At 31.8% G+C, this 20,667-nt stretch overlaps 1 protein-coding gene across 2 annotated transcripts in view; it reads right to left on the bottom strand.

Moving 5' to 3' along the window:
• The window catches only part of LOC124353884, a 148,769-nt gene that overhangs the window by 31,454 nt on the left and 96,648 nt on the right, over positions 1-20,667 (bottom strand). Inside the window, exons 6-11 of one of the 2 annotated variants that reach the window (XM_046803927.1) lie at positions 15,246-15,317; positions 11,524-11,747; positions 9,963-10,060; positions 9,442-9,582; positions 7,260-7,427; positions 2,741-2,880 (exon numbers count right to left, since the gene is read on the bottom strand). In XM_046803927.1, the coding sequence (XP_046659883.1) occupies positions 2,741-2,880; positions 7,260-7,427; positions 9,442-9,582; positions 9,963-10,060; positions 11,524-11,747; positions 15,246-15,317 (843 nt within the window). The remainder of the gene's footprint in view (positions 1-2,740; positions 2,881-7,259; positions 7,428-9,441; positions 9,583-9,962; positions 10,061-11,523; positions 11,748-15,245; positions 15,318-20,667) is intronic. The other variant, XM_046803928.1, reaches the window with a different exon arrangement.

Below are 20,667 nucleotides of genomic sequence, written 5' to 3'. Positions count from 1 at the left end.
TTTGTGTTACTTGTTGATTTTGTTGTTGTTGTTCACTATTGACTTTCTAATCATTACTTCTAGCTGTTGATCAACTAAATAAAAATGTAATAGTCTATAAATAAAAAAAATCTCACCAGTATATTAATTTCTTCGACCACTTTGAATTTATTGCTGCCTCAACAGGATTAAAAGTTAGTAGTAAATATGTATTAATAAAAAAGTATGAGATACAATGTGTAAAGAACTTATTACTCCAAATAAATTTATTAAGACAAGGCTTAAAAATTAAATTTAACTGAGTCTTTAGCAGCACATCAATGAAAATTCTACCTAGCCAAAGTAAAAGGGATAGTTTGCTTTTCCTGTGTACTCTTAACAATGTTGGTGGTACACATTATCATGTGGCATTTAAAAATCAATTAGCACAAAAATAATTCACAGCACTACATACAAGAGAGAGAGGGGGATTGAGATCAATTTAGAATAAATTTAAGTACACTAATTAAATGCATGCATTGATAGGACATAATTTTAATTCTTTAAATATTGGGAACATAATTGGTTATAAACAAAAAATTAGGGTTTGGTTGAAATTAGGTAACAGATGAGGTGATATTTTAATATATATTTAAGTAAATAACACATATAAAATCTTATTAACCCTTTGAGTGCCGGATAATCGCTGTCAGCGATCCTGCATTATATGCAAGAAATGCCAGAATCGCTGTTAGCGACTTCTGCAGTAACGCTTATATTTTATATAGTATTTATCTAAATTGGCTCAATGACTATATATACGCATTCCAAAGGCTTCAACGTAACTTTTGATGTAGGTTTTTGTTGTATTCTGGTTAGATTCTGATTTTTACGGCGGTTATAAAGTGAGCGCGTCAATCGAGTTTAGAATCAACCACTACGCGGACGAGCCGTCACGTGTTTTGTTTGCGCTGCTGTTTATTTCACATATGATATTGAAAGTTTTTAAGTGTAAATGGGTTTATAGTGTTAGTATCTTCAAATTATTTTGTTTGTGTATGTTGTTCTAGTCTGTGTGTAAGTAGAACAATGACTGGCCACGAGTTACGGCGATCGTAAGCATCTAGTACTTTACTAAATACGTTTGTATAGTTTTTATGTTTTTTGTGTTTGTTCAGTGATATTTATAAACAATGAGTCGTAAAAACATTGCTGACAATAAAGATCTAGTATTGCAGACATTAGATTCAAGCATTATTAGTGTAGACAATACACAGAGTGTTAGGTTAGGTTAGAAAATTTCTAGTTTTGTAGTGGTTCATATTTTCATATTTATTTTCCAAACTTTATTTATAAGTATTAAAAAATGTTTATATGTCTTTTTGTAAAGAATTAAATGGAGTATAGGATAGACTAACTAAAAGTGAAAAAATAAAATATTTCAATAACACTAAGTTGTGTCAAAATAAAAAAAACTAAATATTTTTGCTCATAAAGTTTTTGTTAATGATTTTTTTTATTTGTATAAAAACGTTAAATAAGTGATCAATGTATTATATGTATAAAGAAAATATATTTATCTAAAAAAACAAAACAAAACCCAAGACATTATACCAATAAATAAATTTGTTATGAATTTTTAACCAGACCCTTGCAGAATCAGGCATTTTCGCTCGGCATTTTATGCATACCATATAGCAAAACGCTGCAGCACTCAAAGGGTTAAATAAACATTAATACTAAGTAAAATAACATAACTTTGAAGAATAAAGTAATAATAAAATCAAGGAAACTGTGAAATTAAATTATGAAGACATCAGATTTTTTAAATGTTATTTTTATATATTTGTGTGTGTATGTCAGTTTGAGTTTATAAATTATTACCTACATAATTGTTTCAAGAATATCACATTATTTTTAACATATTATTAACAAAATAACAATTACACAGTTACACCAATGCAAGTTTTAAATCTATGTAATTAATTTACTATTAAATTCAATTTGTAAATTTAATAAACAAATAAATTTTAATTTGTAAAACCATAAATAATTATGCCAGGCATATACTTTTGGTGGTTTTAAAACATGGCTTGCAATGACTACCACAGGATGACCATTTTGAACATTCTCAATGGCACCAAATCTAGAGTTAATTCTAACTCTGAGCACTAAATTTGGTCCACTGGATCTCAAAGTTACAGTATTATGCTTATGTATCAAATATATAAATATTGAACATTTCTTACATGGACAAAAAATATCAACTTTGTTGCTGCTTAACTAAAGCTTTGTCAGTTAGTATTACAATGTTTTTGTTTAGTTGTTTCTTAGCTTTGTTATATTCATGTACTGATAAATACGTCATACTTATGTGTGTATATGTAATAAATATTTTGTGTGAAAGTGATTTTTGACACAATGTTTTATGTGTGATGTTGATAAGCACAGGGTTATTACAAGTATAGCAAATAATTATCAATACAATGTTTCCAGTGTTTTTTTATTTTATACTTGTTGTATTTTTTTTTTTACAAGGAGATAACCTAACCACATAATCACACTATACAAGCTCCAGCCTGTGCCCACAATTCCAGGAACCTTTAAGTATCCCCTATTGGTGAAGCATATGTCGTGTCTATCTCACCTTACCCCAATTTTTCATTCAGCTGCCAATTAAACATAGTAAGCCAGTTGCATAAATGAAAGTCCAATTCATATTTCACATTCTCTGCAGATAAAAATTAACATTTAAAATAATTATGGAAAGAATTCAACAAACCTGTACATCAATACAACACTCTGAGCTTGTTGTACCAGTAGTTGAGGGATGCCTTCTCCCAATGCCTGAAGTTCAGTGTTTCCCAGAATACTAGAGTAGACTCTCTGTAGGTACTCCCTCATCACAGCTTGGTTTACCTCCTGAACAAATTAATGTAACAATCATTGGTACAAACAGTAAACTATAACTCTACATTGTAGAACTAATAATACAATTATCATTATCACCACAGTCATCTGTTACCGTGAAGTTCGTCAAAGTAATCACATCCAGCACCAACTGTGATGTAATGCCAGCAAGTTCTAATATTAATCCTTATCTTTAACTGGCTGCTGTATTTTCCAGGTATTTTTGAAAGTGAAACATTGGTTTAGTATAATCCTGAAATAATACATTGTGTGCCGCACGGTCACCGGCGATCGCCACACACACCACTTCTGTGGCGGTATGTGTTAAGGATTAACCATATTGCTATTTAGATGAAGGCAGGTTTACTCAGTTTTCAAAGCAATAGGGTTTACCTTCCAGGTAAAAATAATGAAAGAGGGCAGGCAGTAAGATCACATATGAGACTAATTTCTGTAAAAGTGGACAACTCCTACTGTTGTAACACAGTAGTAATATCATCAGCATAGATAAATCCATAAAACTGTATTTCAGGATCGCCAACAGTACAGACATTAAGAGCAAGGACCGAACCCTGGGGGAGACTATCAACAAGCTATCTAAAATCACTCTTTTTACATTTACATACCAGAAAAACACTAACCAATTAGTCATTTACTTCAGTGCATGGTTTTGATGCTAGATTTTAGCGCTAAAACCAGTCTGTTCAGGAGGGGTATAGGCATATAGAGAGGGTGGAATGATTCAAGTAAGCCTCTGAAACAACTCACACTTAAAAGAGCTGTGGAGCTATGGTGGTAATTTCATAATAAACTGCTTTAATACAATTTGAAAGTAAATATTTGTAAATTTTTTCAGCTAATGAGATGTTTGACATGCTGATCTAATTAGGAGAACATTTCTTGAGATTAGGACCTACAAGTGTGGAAAAATTCTCAAAAGTGAACAAATCTTATGATTGTTGTGGACAAAATCCAAACTCTGAACTGTTTACTTCTCTCTCCTGGCATTATCTGAAGATTTAAGCAGCAGGTTAGCAATATTTGAATGAACACTGATGGTGAAATTATTTTAGATGTAGTGATATTCTTTATTCTGTTGAGGAAAGTAAGTCTCTGAATTCTCTAGGTTATAAAGCCTTGGCAATAGCTAAGAGTAGTCATGTGAATCACTTGAAGTTATTAGTGTCAAGGAGAATAAGTCTTATGTCATTTTTAATCCTTGAAAAAAAGGTTTCCTTATGGCTTAACTTAAATTCCACCTAAGCCAAGGAAAAAAAACCTTACAAAAGAAATATGATTCTCACAGATATTAGCACAGGTTTATGCTGGTATCTCTATTGAGTTTGTATGGAATTTTCAAACTGCTGTTGAGTTACAAATTTTGATATTTGTCAGACTTTTTCATCTTACTTTTAAATGTATAAAAGTAACAAATCTAGTATTAGTAAAAACATTATTTCAAACAAAGCATTATTTTAAAACACACTATACAAACTAAAAAAATCCAGACAAATGTTACTCCAGGCATACAAGTACCAATTAATTAGACTCATCTATTGACAAAAACACCAAAACCTGTTATCAAAGCTGAACACAAAAAATAAATATGTAAGAAAAAACCACAAAACCTTTTCTAACGTACGACTTTAAATATCTCTCCATGCCACTGATGAGTACCAAATGTCTGAAAAAGTAACATTAATAATTCTCATTACATCCTTATAACAATATACAATAATAAGAAAACTAAGAAAAGTTGTTCACTTGATTGAAGAAAAATTAGTACCACTGAGACTAACTTCTTCCCATGACAAAATCAGTGAAATATCCAAAGAATCTTTCCTTTGGAAGAGCCTGAAATAAAATAAAAATAAAATATACCTGTATTTAGTTTCAAAAAGTATATACTTAACCAACGTCAAATGTGTCCAACTTACCTTACTTAATCCATTTTTATTATTGAGTAGTTTTTCATACTTTCATGTCTGACCATAAAGCTTATAGTCCAAGAAAATATAGAGACCAAGAGCGCTTTTTCCTATAAAAGTTGAAAAGCTCACACTAGGAGCTGATTTCCACTACAGCAGGCTAGACAGCAAATATTACCATCTCTTTGAGTAACCTGGAAATTCTGTGGTGGATGTTTATCTTTTAAGCACTCTGTATTTAGGTAGTGAAATATAAGAAAGCTACATGCTTACAAGATGTCTGCAATGCAGACAAAAGATACTTCGTGTTGAGGATGCTTACTATCTACGTGTTCTTCATGTGGTTGCAAGAGGTATCTCCACAGAGTTGTTCATTATTGAGAGGAAACAGGTTTGTGATCAAAACAGAGTGCTCATCAGAGTATGTACAAGTATCATGGAGAACTAAAAAAAAATTAGTACAGTAATAGACAAGATCGTCATTTAACAGAAAAAACAAGATAACTTGAAATATAGCAATCACCAAAATTACCAAATATGCATGAATTCATTATAAGTAATAAAACATTGGAATTAAAAGAATAATCTTAAATGTTTTCCAAGTTTTGAAATTTCACAATTTCAAATGTTAATCTATACTTATCCCTAGTTACAAGAAAAAATGAATTGGAACTGAATTAACCCTTTGAGTGCCACGGGCATTTTCCGAAGGCATATGCATAAAGTGCCACGCTGTTTTTCGCATATTTGTAAGCTTTTGGGAAAAAAAGCTGTTGTAAAATAACTACCAAACAGATTTCTATCATTTTGTTGTTGTTGTTTTTTTTTTATTAAATTCAAAATGTGATACATATCGTTACAAATAAAATTTTATTTATAAAAATATAAAAATTTCAGTATTTATAAAAAAAGTTTTTTACTTTTGTATAAAAAGTTAAGTTTCGACCTAATTTGTGTGTATACAGTATTTTTAAGATTTTTTCTTCTTTATACCATGATAAAGGCCATATGATTCTAAATAAAACCCATGTGTAATATCTTATTCTAGAATTTTAAAAACATGGCATTATATGTATTAACAAAATGCTGCCCGGTTACTGACATTTTATAAACTGTACTTCATTTGTCAGAGTTTAGAAATTACTTAGTAATGATGTAGTTTTCCCAATAAATCTAATAAAACATTAATATAACACAAATAAATATGATTAGTAAATTTAGAAACAAATACTTGCTAACATATTTACATAAAAGTTTACATTTACTAAACAATAACCTTAATAATATTTACACTGAAAATTCACGTTTTTCGCTTTAACACAACTCAAATCATACATTAATTTTGTAAAGAAATACAGTAAAATACTGTATAAGTTAATATTTTATTTTGTATTTACTCAAATGCTTGGTTATTGGCACATAAACAACAAGAAATGCCGTTACGCAACACGGTACTCATCCGCTACGTCGCGTGACTAGAAGACAGAATCATCGTACAGGTACTTATCACAGCCCACTATTTTTGGACGAGTTTTCCTTATCAGAGATCAAAATAAACTTCGTTATACGTTCCTTCTTCCATAATGAATCTAAAAATACTCGAAGAGTCATACTTCCTATCTCCAATCGTCTCCAAATAGACGCACGAATGACCTGACATTTTCGAATAATGAAACGTTGTTCTTATAGTTTTTTATTTAATTGATTGCCGTAATAACTTGTAAATTCCAAAATAGGTTAAATAAAGTCAGTTGTTTTTTAATACTGTAATTTATTTTGTCCCCGATAAGGAAAACTCGTCCAAAAATAGTGGCTTCTTGATAAGCACCCAAACAACATACGTTTCACAGATAAAATAGTAGAGAAACAACATAAAACTCGTATTTATTGATAGTTTAGATTCCTATTGAATACAGCCGTCTGATTATTTGGCCAAAATAATCTTGTACTATATAAAATATTATCGAAATACGAAACGTCAAAATTGGCGACGCTGGCACTTTATGCACTTTTCGTACCGTCAAAATTAGCGACGCTGTGGCATTCAAAGGGTTAAATTGGAATTGAAATAATATATATTTTTTAATTTCTCAATCTCTAATGGTACTGAAAGTGAAGGGCTCCTACTTGTATTTTGTTTAATAGATTTTGTCAGAGGGAGGTTTTAAATTAAATATTATGTAACTTTTAGATCCAGCGCTTAACTCCAGATAAAGAAACTTATTCAATGTGTGATAATTCCTGAGATCTTTCAATATTTACGATTTTTAAGTTTTTTTTAGAAACAATAACATGATAAAGACGTCATGTGTTGGGAGAAAAACAAATATTGCAACCCTGCCACCATTCAGCTCATTTTTGTCATCTCATTTTGTATTTATATACTATCACATACAATCTTAATCTTTTATCTAAAATTCCAAGAAGGACTACAATTTTACAGCCAATACTACTGACAGTTACCCTCTCTATCTCATCATCTGGCAGTTTCTGTGCTCTCAACTCTGAGATGAGCCTCTCCCGAAAGTGTAAGAACCAGCCCCTCGTCTCACGCTCAAGGATGGTGACTAGCACAGGAAGAGCTCTCCGCATGATGTCCCTGCTGAATAATCTCAGGTCCAGTTCACAACCCTGTCAACAGAACAGACTGATTTCACAAACCTTCTTTACATATATTTATGAACTAAGTTATAAATAGTGTAGGGTTTACATAACCTGATTGGTAAAATGTTAAATTAAACTTCATTTTCAGGACATTCTAAAAACTAAGGACCCATCTTTTATTTCTGCACTGAAGAATGGAATAAAGTAAATAACCAACCCTTTGGCTGTTCACAACAAAAACATTTTTCAGTGTAATATCCTAAACTGTTCAGCTCAAATTGAATTTTTTGCACCTTTTTATTTAACAATATTGTAACATATTTTATACATAATGATATTTGCTTGAAAGTGGGGTTTTCTTCATCTAATAGAATTGTCTTTCAGAAAAATGTTCCAGCAATAAAAAAGTATCATTTTTGTATAGCAGTTATACTTGTAAAACACATTTTATTGATTTATTTATATTACTGACAGTACCTAAAAAGTAATATAATTATGAACAGATCATGAAAATTTCAAGTAATTTGGAGAAACAAATCACTCAATTACCATATCACTGGAGCGCGTGCCATGGACATCCAAATCACCGCAATGTTTTCACACTCAATACTGTATGGACACGTAATAGAAAGTGAAAAAAAGTTATTTTTATTGTGAAGGAAATTAATGTGGTATTCCTCCCAGTTAGCCCCTGTTATGGTAAAAGCCATCTACATAGACAGAAGGTTCATGAGACTTGCAGTATCATTATTTAGTGCTCTAACTGTTGATACATTAGATTAACAATCCTTTAGCATTTATACATCAATAAAATATAACATACTTTTTTCTCAGACAAATTTTACAGGTTGTGCAACTCTTACAGATAGCAAATGGAAAAATTAAATTATGAAATATTTCCCCCACTTGACATCAGTGACAGTTAGCTGGTTGTCTCTGATGTCAAGACAATGTAGAGAATTAATTTTGAGTTTCTTCGTCACCAACTTTTTTGGATCTCTTCAGACGAACCTGACTCCAGATAGTCAAGCCTGTGACAGCGTCAGATTCCAGACACTGCTCTAAGAGTGGGTGAACTGTAGCTAACTCAACATTTCCATTGAATCAACCCTTCCCACCATAGCTATGTTATGTGTAGAATCTTACATAGAGTTTAAAACTAATCAGTATATAAATAAATTTAGTATTAATGTAAAAATCAGTTAAGTTTCTCAAAAGGTGAGGAAGTAATTGTTTTGGGTGTAACATGGAATAATCAAATCAAACATCATTAACAGAGTCACATTACAGATTTATGAGATATACAAGGCTTCAATAAGATAATGATTGTTATTAGAAGTAGTACAACTGATAATTACCACCAATAAAAGTAGCACATTATGCCATATCTCAGGGTTAAATAACATTTATTAAAGAAAATAAAGCTGAAAATAAAAAATATGTATATTGTAAGTTAATTTTCTGAGAAACAAAGTTCTGTGAGCATTGGGATGGTATATGTGTGCCATTAGAATCAGTGGCATATTTATGGCAAGAGGCAATGTGTCACTATAATAATACTGGAACTGTCAAATAAAAATAATAAATCATCTGACAACAATATAATTTTACTTATGGTTTTATAGTAAATGTAATTGTATATTTCATGTATTTTTTAATTTTAAGAAATAAAATATAACATTTCAGCATTTATTAAAAAGTGAGCATTAGTAACTTTTACCCAGCCCTAAGAATGAACTTACTTCCTGTCTGCACAACCATGTTTGCACTTTAATTTGTAATATTTGGAAACTATAAAATGATAGTTGTACTTTAGACTTGTGTGTTCTATTTTTTGGTTGAAAGCTTCTTACGTTTTATTTTTAAAATGTATCACAGAAATCTACAGAAATCAATTTAGATACAAGTTGAAATATGGCACTATTCATTTCATACTTGATTGATATACCTTGAATTTATATTTGTTACATTTGGAATGAGATAGTAAAACGGCCACAAGACAAATGGTTTAATAATAACAAAATATTGGATATTACCGTACCTTAGGAGTCAAGAAGAGGTAGGGGATGGGTACAGGGGGGTGGCAAGCTTCTCTCTCCACCTCGAATTTCTCTGTGGTTGCTCTTCGTAGTTGTCTTCTCACAAAACCACACAAAGATTCCAGTGAATCCTCGAATTCCGTCTGTAACATTTGAGTACATAATCAGTTCATCTTAGCTTCACAAATGATAGTGGTGTAATTATTGCACGATACATTTTAACATTTAATTTTGAAATGTCACTATCATGATAACTGTCATGAAATGTCACTTTTGGTTTCACCGTGAATTGTCTTCTTCGCAATATTGAAAGTATGAAGTCATTTTGTCACATGCTGTCTTAATATTACTTTTTTTCATAAACTTTTTGTAGTTTCTAGGTAAATATTATAATGGACATTTCATACTTCCTCTACATGACAGTACCGACAATTCCATGGTAGCTACCTTAAAACCTTACTTTCCAAAACATCATCAACCGATCATTCAAAGGGTTAAAATATTAATGCAGCTTGTCACTTACCCTGCATACAAGCTCTGCCACCAGATATCTACATCTCTCCTCCCTCAGTTTGGCCTCAAGGTTGTGAGCCTGCAGAGACGGAACTCCAACCAGAATATCTGGAACAAGTATTAAATTACATTACAAAAGTATATGTTTAACTGTTTGTTTTGACACAAAGAGAAATTTAAGTAGTATTTAACATGATGTAACTTTTAAGTACAGTGCCAACAATTAGATAGTAACTGATATGAAAATGTGTAATGCTTAAGTTTCATATTTATACATTTAAAGAGAGCTTGTAGTGTGACCTAAGCTGTCTTTTTATGTACAGGCGATAAACTCTGAAAATAAAACAGTGTTGTTAAAATACAGCTTGTAGATCTGTTACTATGCAGAATTAACAGAATCCATCTCCATCCTTGTTCCTCTCAAATTTTTCCAGAATCATCCACAGATCTTCATGAAGTGCATGGGAGAAGGGTTTTTCTGTTTGGGTGGAGATACCCAATATACTTAGGACTGCATCAGCTGGAGCTGGTTTATACAGCCAGTTTGTTTATTGGTAATTTTGATAAGGAATTTGGAGGGAGACTGTGCCTATTTATTATCAAGCTCTTTACTGTCTGGTTGGGCAGTTTACTAAGGCAAGCCTAGAGTTGTGTCAGGAGCTACAAATGCTAAGATGAAAGTCCTTATTATAGTCAAAGGAGTAATTTAGCAAACATAATCGGTAGTATGAGTAATATCTTTTGTTTGTTTAAATTACACAGTGAATTATTCCTATCCCATTTTTTCATTACAATTCTTTCCACTTGTCCAGTGTCCAGGTGCCCAAATGCTTGGACCTCAAATTTATATTGCATTTCCTATCTGGCTACTGTACACATCACACATGGCAGATGTGTTTTTATCACCTTTACTGGAACTTATAATTTCATAAATCCAAAACATTTAACAGTCACTACAGTAAAAATAAATGAAAAGGTTTTTTAATGCTCTACAATATTACAAGCATTGTAAACAACAATTTATGTAATTTATGGTGAGTATAAGCCATTTTGTAAAATTAAATATTTTAAAAAACTATGGAGAAAGTAAGTTTTGTTGGTACTTTTATCCATTGTTTTGTTTTGTAGGTACATTGAAGCAATGGCGTAAGGTGATTTCTCAACATTATCATAAGAAATAATGTACTGAATAATTTGTAAATGTAAAGAAATAATGAATGAGCTACGTATTGTTTGTAAATAGGATTAACAATATTCAGATTTATACATAATTTGATTTTCTTAACAAGCTTTAACATTGCTAAATTCTTAGTTCTTAAGCTTACGTTGCCAGTGTCATAACTAACAACAAAGTCTTCCAGTTGTCACCTCATTGTACAATTGTGAAATATATTAACTTTTTGATATATTTCTGCCTCGCTGTGAAGAGCCGTCTTCAGTCAACTGACGTTAAACAGAGAGAACATAGTGTATGTGTGAACTGGAAAAGTTTGATATTAGTTATTGTCAAATTCATTAACTTTATATTAAGACAATTTTGTGTGTGCAGAAACCACCACTTGTCATCTCACCGAGCAGTTTGACAGTTCCAGAGAGTAGACTCTTCGCAGCCTGTGCTAGACTGAAAAAGTGGCTGGTGAGTCTGGCACGCGCGGTGACCAGTACGAACCTCAGCGCCAGCGCTAGATCGTCCAGCAGCGCCGCGCGACTTCGCTCACAGCCTTTCTGTAGCAGACCACTGAGTCGCCACTTGTGCGTCTGGCCAGCAAAGTTGAGACTGGGCACCTCGAACTCTCTGCAGCAGGGCATGTGCCATCATTATACAGTCAATTCACACAACAATCAATCAGGTATTGTATAGAATACTATGGATAGTTCTGAATAAAAATGGCTTATTTTAATATTAGTATCAAAAGTGCAATTTTGTGTGGTTAAGTTTAAATTTGACTTCATGAAAGCCATTAGAAGTAAAATATCATGTTGAATGTATTAAAAATCAACATAAAACAGAAAAGTAAAATACACAATGATCCAATCTTCTCATAGTTCAATACTTTCCAGGTTATTCATAGATATAATATATGTCTTTTAGTTTAGTCTAATGAGAGAATCTTGAAAACATTAAATCAAGGATATTTTTATTCTAGTAGCAATTGAAACATGTATGTAATCTCCTCATAATTGAATACTTTCCAGGTTATTCATAGATATAATATAAGTCTTTTAGTTTAATCTAATGAGAAAATCTTGAAAAACATTAAATCAAGGATATTTTTATTCTAGTAGCAATTGAAACATGTATGTAATCTCCTCATAACTGAATACTTTCCAGGTTATTCATATATATAATATAAGTCTTTTAGTTTAATCTAATGAGAGAATCTTGAAAACATTAAATCAAGGATATTTTTATTCTAGTAGCAATTGAAACATGTATGTAATCTCCTCATAATTGAATACTTTCCAGGTTATTCATAGATATAATATAAGTCTTTTAGTTTAATCTAATGAGAGAATCTTAAAAAACATTAAATCAAGGATATTTTTATTCTAGTAGCAATTGAAACATGTATGTAATCTCCTCATAACTGAATACTTTCCAGGTTATTCATAGATTTAATATAAGTCTTTTAGTTTAATCTAATGAGAGAATCTTGAAAAAATTAAATCAAGGATATTTTTATTCTAGTAGCAATTGAAACATGTATATGAAAATTCAAATAATTTGTTTAAATCTTTTAGAACGTTTTTTTTTCCATGTTAAATAAATTGATGAGTTTTCACCAACATTGTAATGATGAATATAACCATTTGTATATCCGCTAAATTAATAAAGACACCCATATTCTTTTTTAAAACGTTTTTTCTTCACATACACTAGTGAACAATACAATATATGTATTTTAATTTATATAAAAAATACGACCAACCATAACCAATTTCTTATTTAATTTTGTCTTGTTGTGTTCTTTGATAATAGAGCAAGAACCCGCGATGCCCAGGCATTCGTTATTTCATAAAAGCTGACAACTTGTCAGTATACGAGTACTATACAGGTATAAACGTACCTCGAGTATGGAGCCTGGGTCGCGGTGGCTTCGACAGGTAACAGGTAGTAAAGGTGAGTGAAATCACAGTTTAAATTCGTAATAGTGTAAAGCTCAGTTTTTATACATTTCAACATTAAACAACGATAGAAAGCTGCATGTGCGATGCCAGACACTTAGTATAGTTCCAACCCCCTGCCAGGCACCCCTAAAGTACGATTAATAAAAATAGTACTTTCGTCATATTATAAAACCTGAAATTTATATATGTTATTAGGGGAACTATAAAAAGATGTTTTCTCAGTTCCCAGACACTTTCAATGGTTCCTTCATGCAGCCAGGCACCTCAAAAGTTACTCTAGGTGCGAGCGCGAGAGATATACATACAAGCAGGTGCGAGTGAGATAGTACGTAATGTCTACGGCGAACTTTTACTGCGCATCAGCTGTCTTATACTCCGAACGTTTGTTTCAATACATATTAGTGTGAACGGTTATGCGTATAATAATATTATATATACAGCTGATGCGCAGTAAAAGATCGCCGTAGACATTACGTACTATGTCACTCGCACCCGCTTGTATGTATATCTCTCGCGCTCGCACCTAGAGTAACTTTTGAGGTGGCTGCATGAAGGAACCATTGAAAGTCTCTGGGAACTGAGAAAACATCTTTTTATAGTTCCCTTAATAACATATATAAATTTCAGGTTTTATAATATGACGAAAGTACTATTTTTATTAATCGTACTTTAGGGGTGCCTGGCAGGGGGTTGGAACTATACTAAGTGTCCGGCATCGCACATGCAGCTTTCTATCGCTGTTGTAATGTTGAAATGTATAAAAACTGAGCTTTACACTATTACGAATTTAAACTGTGATTTCACTCACCTTTACTACCTGTTACCTGCCGAAGCCACCGCGACCCAGGCTCCATACTCGAGGTACGTTTATACCTGTATAGTACTCGTATACTGACAAGTTGTCAGCTTTTATGAAATAACGAATGCCTGGGCGTCGTGGGCTCTTAGACTATAATAATAAATGTTCAGAAGATTTTCAGCCATTCAAAAAAATAATAACACACTAAACAAAAACAAAATCATAATACCAGTCAGCTGGAAATTACAGAAATAAATATCTATTTTGTAGGCTTCAACTAACTTTACTTATTGAGCAGCATTGAACAAAAAGAACAGCCTAATCCACAGAGAAGCCTAATAACACAGTGGTTAATTCTGCAAAATTAAGTAATATTAATTTTTGCACCCACTAAATGTCCGAACTGCTTGTATATCAGCTAAACATATTCTGAACAGGTTAACTTGTAACTTAAAATTATATTTGCTTTAGGGAACTGCTCTAATTGTTTTGAAGTACTACATCATATACAATTAAGGAAAACAGTAGAAGCACTGTGTGTTCATTGCTATTATACTCAATCATTTAACTTTAACAGTTTTTATTGCATACAAACAAACAACAATCCTCCCTACTTCCACTCTAATACCAGCATTGATCATGTTAATAAACAGGTGAAATGGCTTCTAGAAGATGAAGTGAAATGATTCTAGAAGCTAAGCTAAGCTCAGAATGCCATGCAACCAAGCAACTAAACATAACTGCATGTTTTATACAGTTTTTTTTTGTGAACATTTAAAACTTATTAAATATGAGTACCGTATAAGAATAAAATTAAAAATTGACATTATCATGATTTATTGTATTTATTAGAGTACTTAAACAAAATAATGTAATAAGGTACTGTATAACATTTATAGTAAGTAATAAAAACTCGCACAGAATGATGAAGGTAAGGATAAGGATACATGAAAACAATAGTTAAAATTAATTGAGCACTGTTTACACAATATAGTGCCTTCACAAATTAGAAAGATTATTTCTTGCGCAAATTAATAATAAAATTCTGTAAGTACTATAAAGAATTGTTTTCTTTTTTGTTTACTTAACTAAAAACTGTTGTATTTCAAACAAATGATTCTTTAAATGTACAATTGAAATGATCATTTAAACAAGATTTTAAAACAAACTTCTGCAAAATTTCATCTCTAGACTAATTGTAAGCGTTCTTACACCTATAATTTTTCTGCAAGAAATAATCTTTGCATAGAATTAATCCTAAAACATCCTGTAAGTATAAGTGGGAGAGAAACAATCAAAAGCCAGAACAAAATATATGAAACTAGACAGTATCATGCAGCTGGCAGCAGTGTAGTGTTGACGTACCCACAACGTCGTATAGACTCTAGTTGACTTGAAGTTAGACGTTTTGGTTTCCCGAATTTGTCCTTATGTAAGCTTGTGAAAAAACAGACTATACTCCTGACAGGTCTATGCTAGTAAACAGACTGTACCCCTAAATAGTACTCTACAGTAATGTGTACATATACTAGAAAAATATAGATTTACAACATAATGATTTAAATTTGGTACCCTCTAATGACCATTGTTAGGTTCCATTCTATTCCAGTACTTTTTAGAAATAGAAAGGTTTTTGTTCTATTTCTTATATTCTTATGTATATTAGCAAAATGAAAGAACAAACATATAATTAAAAAGGACATAATTGTATCAGATTAATTAGGAAATTTTGTTCAAAAAACGTTACTACTTGTTTTACTTAAGATTTTTACGAAATTCAACCAACTTATTAAAAAAAGTATTCTAACGCTATACTATTAAACTACAGTTTTAACATTGCTAATAACTGCTTCTTATCCACAACTGTTAAAGAAAACGTATTACAAAATGAATAATATTTTCATGATAACTGGATATATTTCCTTATGCTCTGTATGTTAACCGTTGGAAAGTAAATAGACAATAAGAACAAAAAGTTGCAATGTATATAGTCTTACCTCTCACCTAATGGATGGAAAGAGAACACAAATAGTGAGATCCAGTTAATAAGACCTTACAAGAACTACAACTCAAAAACATTTTGGATTATTATATGAGAGTACTTTTGGCAATTCTTGACACGTGGTTGTCTAATAGTCATCTTCATGATCTGATTAACCTTTTAAGGAGTAATCATATCATACGACGAGGCATGAAACCTACCGTAAATGAGTACCGACTTTTGCATAGTACATGTGAATAGAGTAAAATCTTTTTTTCGTAATTTTAAATACGCCTAAAAGAGTTTTTTTAGCCACAAACATTATAAATAGGTAGTAATACAACATTAGTAACATTATAAATTTTTTTGGTGATTCTCAGCTAAACACGGATGAATGCACAATACCGCTCTATTTATATGAAGTCTTTCCTTTTCTTGGTTCTTGTCTTAGTGTTGCTGCAGACAAAACATTGATGATGAATCTTCCTCTTCCACTATCCACTGAATAGCAAAGGAGTGGGAAAATCCCATTGAATAAGATGCGTTGGATTATTGTCCCCTACTAGTCAATGTTGGATTTTCTTTGTTCTTGGTACAGAATGAGCCTTAATAGTTTTGAAGTAAAATAAAGATGTCTTATTTTACCAGGAGAAGTTAGGGCTAAAAAGCCTCCTCTAACACTTAACCTGGAGACCAACAGCTTATAGGAGACTTCTGAACCACCACCAGTAGCCGGGCAGACGGGCGCTTGAAAGGACAGGATCGCTCAGCAGTCACCAATCCAAGCAGCAGCCACGCTCGACATTGCTTAATCTGGTTATCTTGTGATAATCGTTTTACACTGCACCATTGGCAGTTGTCTTATGAGATTTAGTCTGAAATCACTGAGACTGCTTTTGATTGGCTGCACATGCTATTTTATGCATGTAATGTGCATTGAACACAGTGACGCCCAACAAGGAGAAAAATAATTTACGGTATCATTTAGTGGTTTTTTATAAACTATCATTAACGATACTACCATGTGCCTTGTCCCCCATGATTTGTTGTAGTCACAAACATATACTGGTTCATTTGTGATTTTTTCCAAACTTTTCTGTTGGAACCACTTCATGTTTTTTAATGGTTGATAGCATAGTCACAAGCTGTTTGTCACACTATTCTTCAGCAAGCAATTTATTGGTATGACACACTAACACTTCTCCCTATGTGATTTTTGAAGTGACTACTTCTTTTAGCAGGCTATGTATGTATATTTTGCATAGGGGAAAAACTTTTGTATCACATCACGGAACGGACCGTCAAACCTGTTCGCTCTGTAGCCGATAGGGGCGGAACTATCACGGCCATTTTAATGTCAGGCAGGGAGTTTCTCTGTTCAGTAACTATCTGGGTGTGCCAGTGAGAGGTTAATGTCACTCCTTATTGAAGTGACTACTTTTATTGACAAGCTATGGAGTGGTTTGAATAAATTTACAAACCACTACTTTATTTATTAATGAATGCAAAGTAAAATTGACTAACTTACTGTACATTTAATAGTAGTATTTAAAGCTCATCAGATTTTAAATTGAATTTTAGCACGGTTAATATTAATTCCTATTCCTGTTCACTACTAGTTTTGTCCTGACAAGATTTAAAAAAGGATTAAAAATAAATTGATTAAATCTTTCCTAGCTAATAAAGCCATTTCCTTGATCACTTCCATCAGTCAGTCCCACAACAAAATTTCCATTTTTTTAGTGAAACAGGGCATGCATTGGAGGTAATTTCTAACAGTTCCGCAACTACCAAAGGTATTATCAAATAGATAATCATGCAGCTGAGGGCTGGAATACCAGTTGTCCAAGTAACATATTCACTCTAATGTATGATTGCATCAGTGATTGTACTGCTTGTGCAGATATACCTAAGTCTCCACCAACTGTATCATCTATACTTGTGCTCTATCCAGTACATACTATGAAATCCAAAACAATGCCATTGCCACAGTCAAACAGTAAAATAGTTTGATTCCAAAAAGTTTCCTTTTTTAGAACGTATTGTCTTGAACGTAATCTGCCTTTCCATCCAATCAGACTTTTATCAATTACCAGATTTTGTTTTTTTTAAGAAGGTCATGTACCTGTTTCTCAATTAGTATACTTATTTTATACAATTTATCTCGGACAGTAGAAAGTGAGTTGTCATCAAAGCGTATCATACATAATAACAGCAAGACTAATTTTGGATTCTATTATAGGATCAGTACTCCAGCATTGTTTTATAGAGTTACTTTTGTTATGTGGCTTACAGCCAAAAATCAGTATATTTCATCTGGGTAGGTTTCAATCTAGCATTTTAGTTTTGAGAAATTACAGATTTCATTTTGAAAATTAGCGTAAACATAAAGCTTTTATTCAATGTCTCAAGAGGTTTGCTATTTACCTCCAAATGAGAATAGAGTTAGACTCATCAAATTCAAAGTTTTGCCTCAAAATTATTGTTTTGAAGCCATTGACATATATTACACAAAGGGCCATTGTCTGTACTAATTACTCAGTACTCATTATTAGGTGGTCCCTCATTTTCCGAAAGGTCCGGTTTTGGAGTTTGTACCACTGAAACATCCTTAGAATTTAGGGGTTCATTGCTTGTTGTATTGAAAACAATTTCAATGTCTATAGAGCCAAAGCTGTAAGTTTCATCATCAAAAACATCAGCATGAGAATCATACACTAATTAAATGGTGTATTGCTTGTTCCAACCATCTTCTTCACAAATCAAATCTTCCACTTCCCTTCTAATTTTATTACTTCATAACAAACAGTCATGACCACGTTCCATTTTCACAAGAATGCAATAGTTAAAGGAATACACTTACGTCCGTGCATTAAAGCAATACTCAATCTCTAACTAATAGTTACATAAAAGGCGTGATGTTGCCATTGACATTGAAAGAAAATGTGTGAATTCCCACAATGATGTTGGCGGACATTTAGATTTAGTGGATCCTCGTGTGATCTGTGGGAAATATATTAAACTATTACTCTGTTTAGTCACTGGCTGCTAGATTGTGTGCACAATGATTTACAACTATGGCGTAACATCAGTGTATTAATAACTATAGCATATTATTTTGTTAACATAACCTTTTAAAATATAAAACTCAAATCTGTCATATGACGTGATTACTGTTTAAACAGACTTTTCATACTCCCTAAAAGGTTATTTATTAGTTTAGACAAAATCAAAAAGTAAAAGAAACACATGGATGCTACACGTACTTCAAGTGCACATTTTTTGGTTTAAGAAGGCTAAAATTATTTTAAAGAAATTGGCAAAACAATTGAAAAACTGAATATGCTATAAATAACACTATGCTTAGTTGAAACTGTGAAATTGTAACCAGAGGAAAACCTCGGTGTAATCTGTAAGAATAAATAGTACCAGTTTGTGTAAGACATTTAAACACTTTTAAAGTGTTTTTTTTTTATTTACAAGGACAAACAAAAAAAGATTTCAACACACCAAAAATCTATTAATTTAGTGACAAAGATTCCTTAATAAATTGAATTCAGAAGTAACTAAATTGTCTTTTTGATAATATTCCAAGAACTACACCACTAATCAAGAAAAAGTGAAAACTTATTTACATTACAACTAAAATATTAATTAATCTATTCCTAATTAATTAAAATTTGTAATTGGTACAATGCAACATGATCAATATTTCTATTTCAGACTTCCCAATGATAGAAGAAATAAGCTTTTTATGTATGTCCTTTGTTAATGTTCAAAATTTCCATTTACAGGCAAGTTTTAAAAATTGCATTGAAAACTGAGTGGAAATATTGAATGTTACATACCACTCAATTTCTTCTAAAACAGACAAAATTGATAGGTCTACGTATTCTTTCAGGGGTTAATAGCTCTTTATTAGAGTATGTTACCTGAAGTGTCAGTAATACTAATTAATATTTATAAAAATGAAGAAGTTACATATTTGTTTCTTTAACTCGACAAGTTTTTTACTACAATTCATCAAATGCACATTATTCCTGTAAAAGCTCAGCATTTTCTGAAAGTCAATAGAAGTAACACTTTTCTACGGATAAACAAATGTTTCGTTGCAGGTACAGGCATCGAAGATTAGACAAAAGTCATGCTATCGCAAAATACATAGCATCAAGAAGGAATTGTAGATATTAAACTTTTCAACTTCAAACTCATTTATGTAAGTTCTGATGGTTTGTTGCAATAAAATACTCAAAATAACTTATTTGTATTTTAAGCGTAGTTGAAAATGTTTCTATTGTTTCTATTCTTTTACTTTCATCCAAGTCTCTTCTTCTTAAAGTGTCACCACTATGCAAAACCATCCCAGAAGGGCTATATCTCCGACATTTTATAGTGACAAAATTTTGTATTTAAAAATACTCACTGATATAAAATGTTATAATGGTTCATTAACTATTACGACCAATTTAATTTTAAAAAATTATTTTAGCTCTAAGGCCAGTGAGACGCTGCTCAATTTTCCAGTTCAAACTGCGTCAAAACATTACTGACACAATGTAATCTTGTTATATTTGGGCTTCACTGTGGAAAGCCATCTTTGATTTTAAAAATCATAAATTAAAATGGTTGCTGAGTGAACTAGAAAACTTAGACGATAGAATAAAACATGACAAACAAGGAGACCTGTAGTACTGATGTATTGGTGGACTCAGGTTCATTGGGAGAAAAAAATTAGTTTGCTCAATACAATACAATCCCAATACTTTTCACAAACAGCGCATCCAATAATACTGTAGAGTTCTATTA

Source organism: Homalodisca vitripennis, chromosome 2, assembly GCF_021130785.1.
Source record: "Homalodisca vitripennis isolate AUS2020 chromosome 2, UT_GWSS_2.1, whole genome shotgun sequence".
Lineage (NCBI taxonomy): Eukaryota > Metazoa > Arthropoda > Insecta > Hemiptera > Cicadellidae > Homalodisca > Homalodisca vitripennis.
Note: the sequence above shows the minus strand (reverse complement) of the source record. Positions and strands in the feature narration are given on the sequence as shown.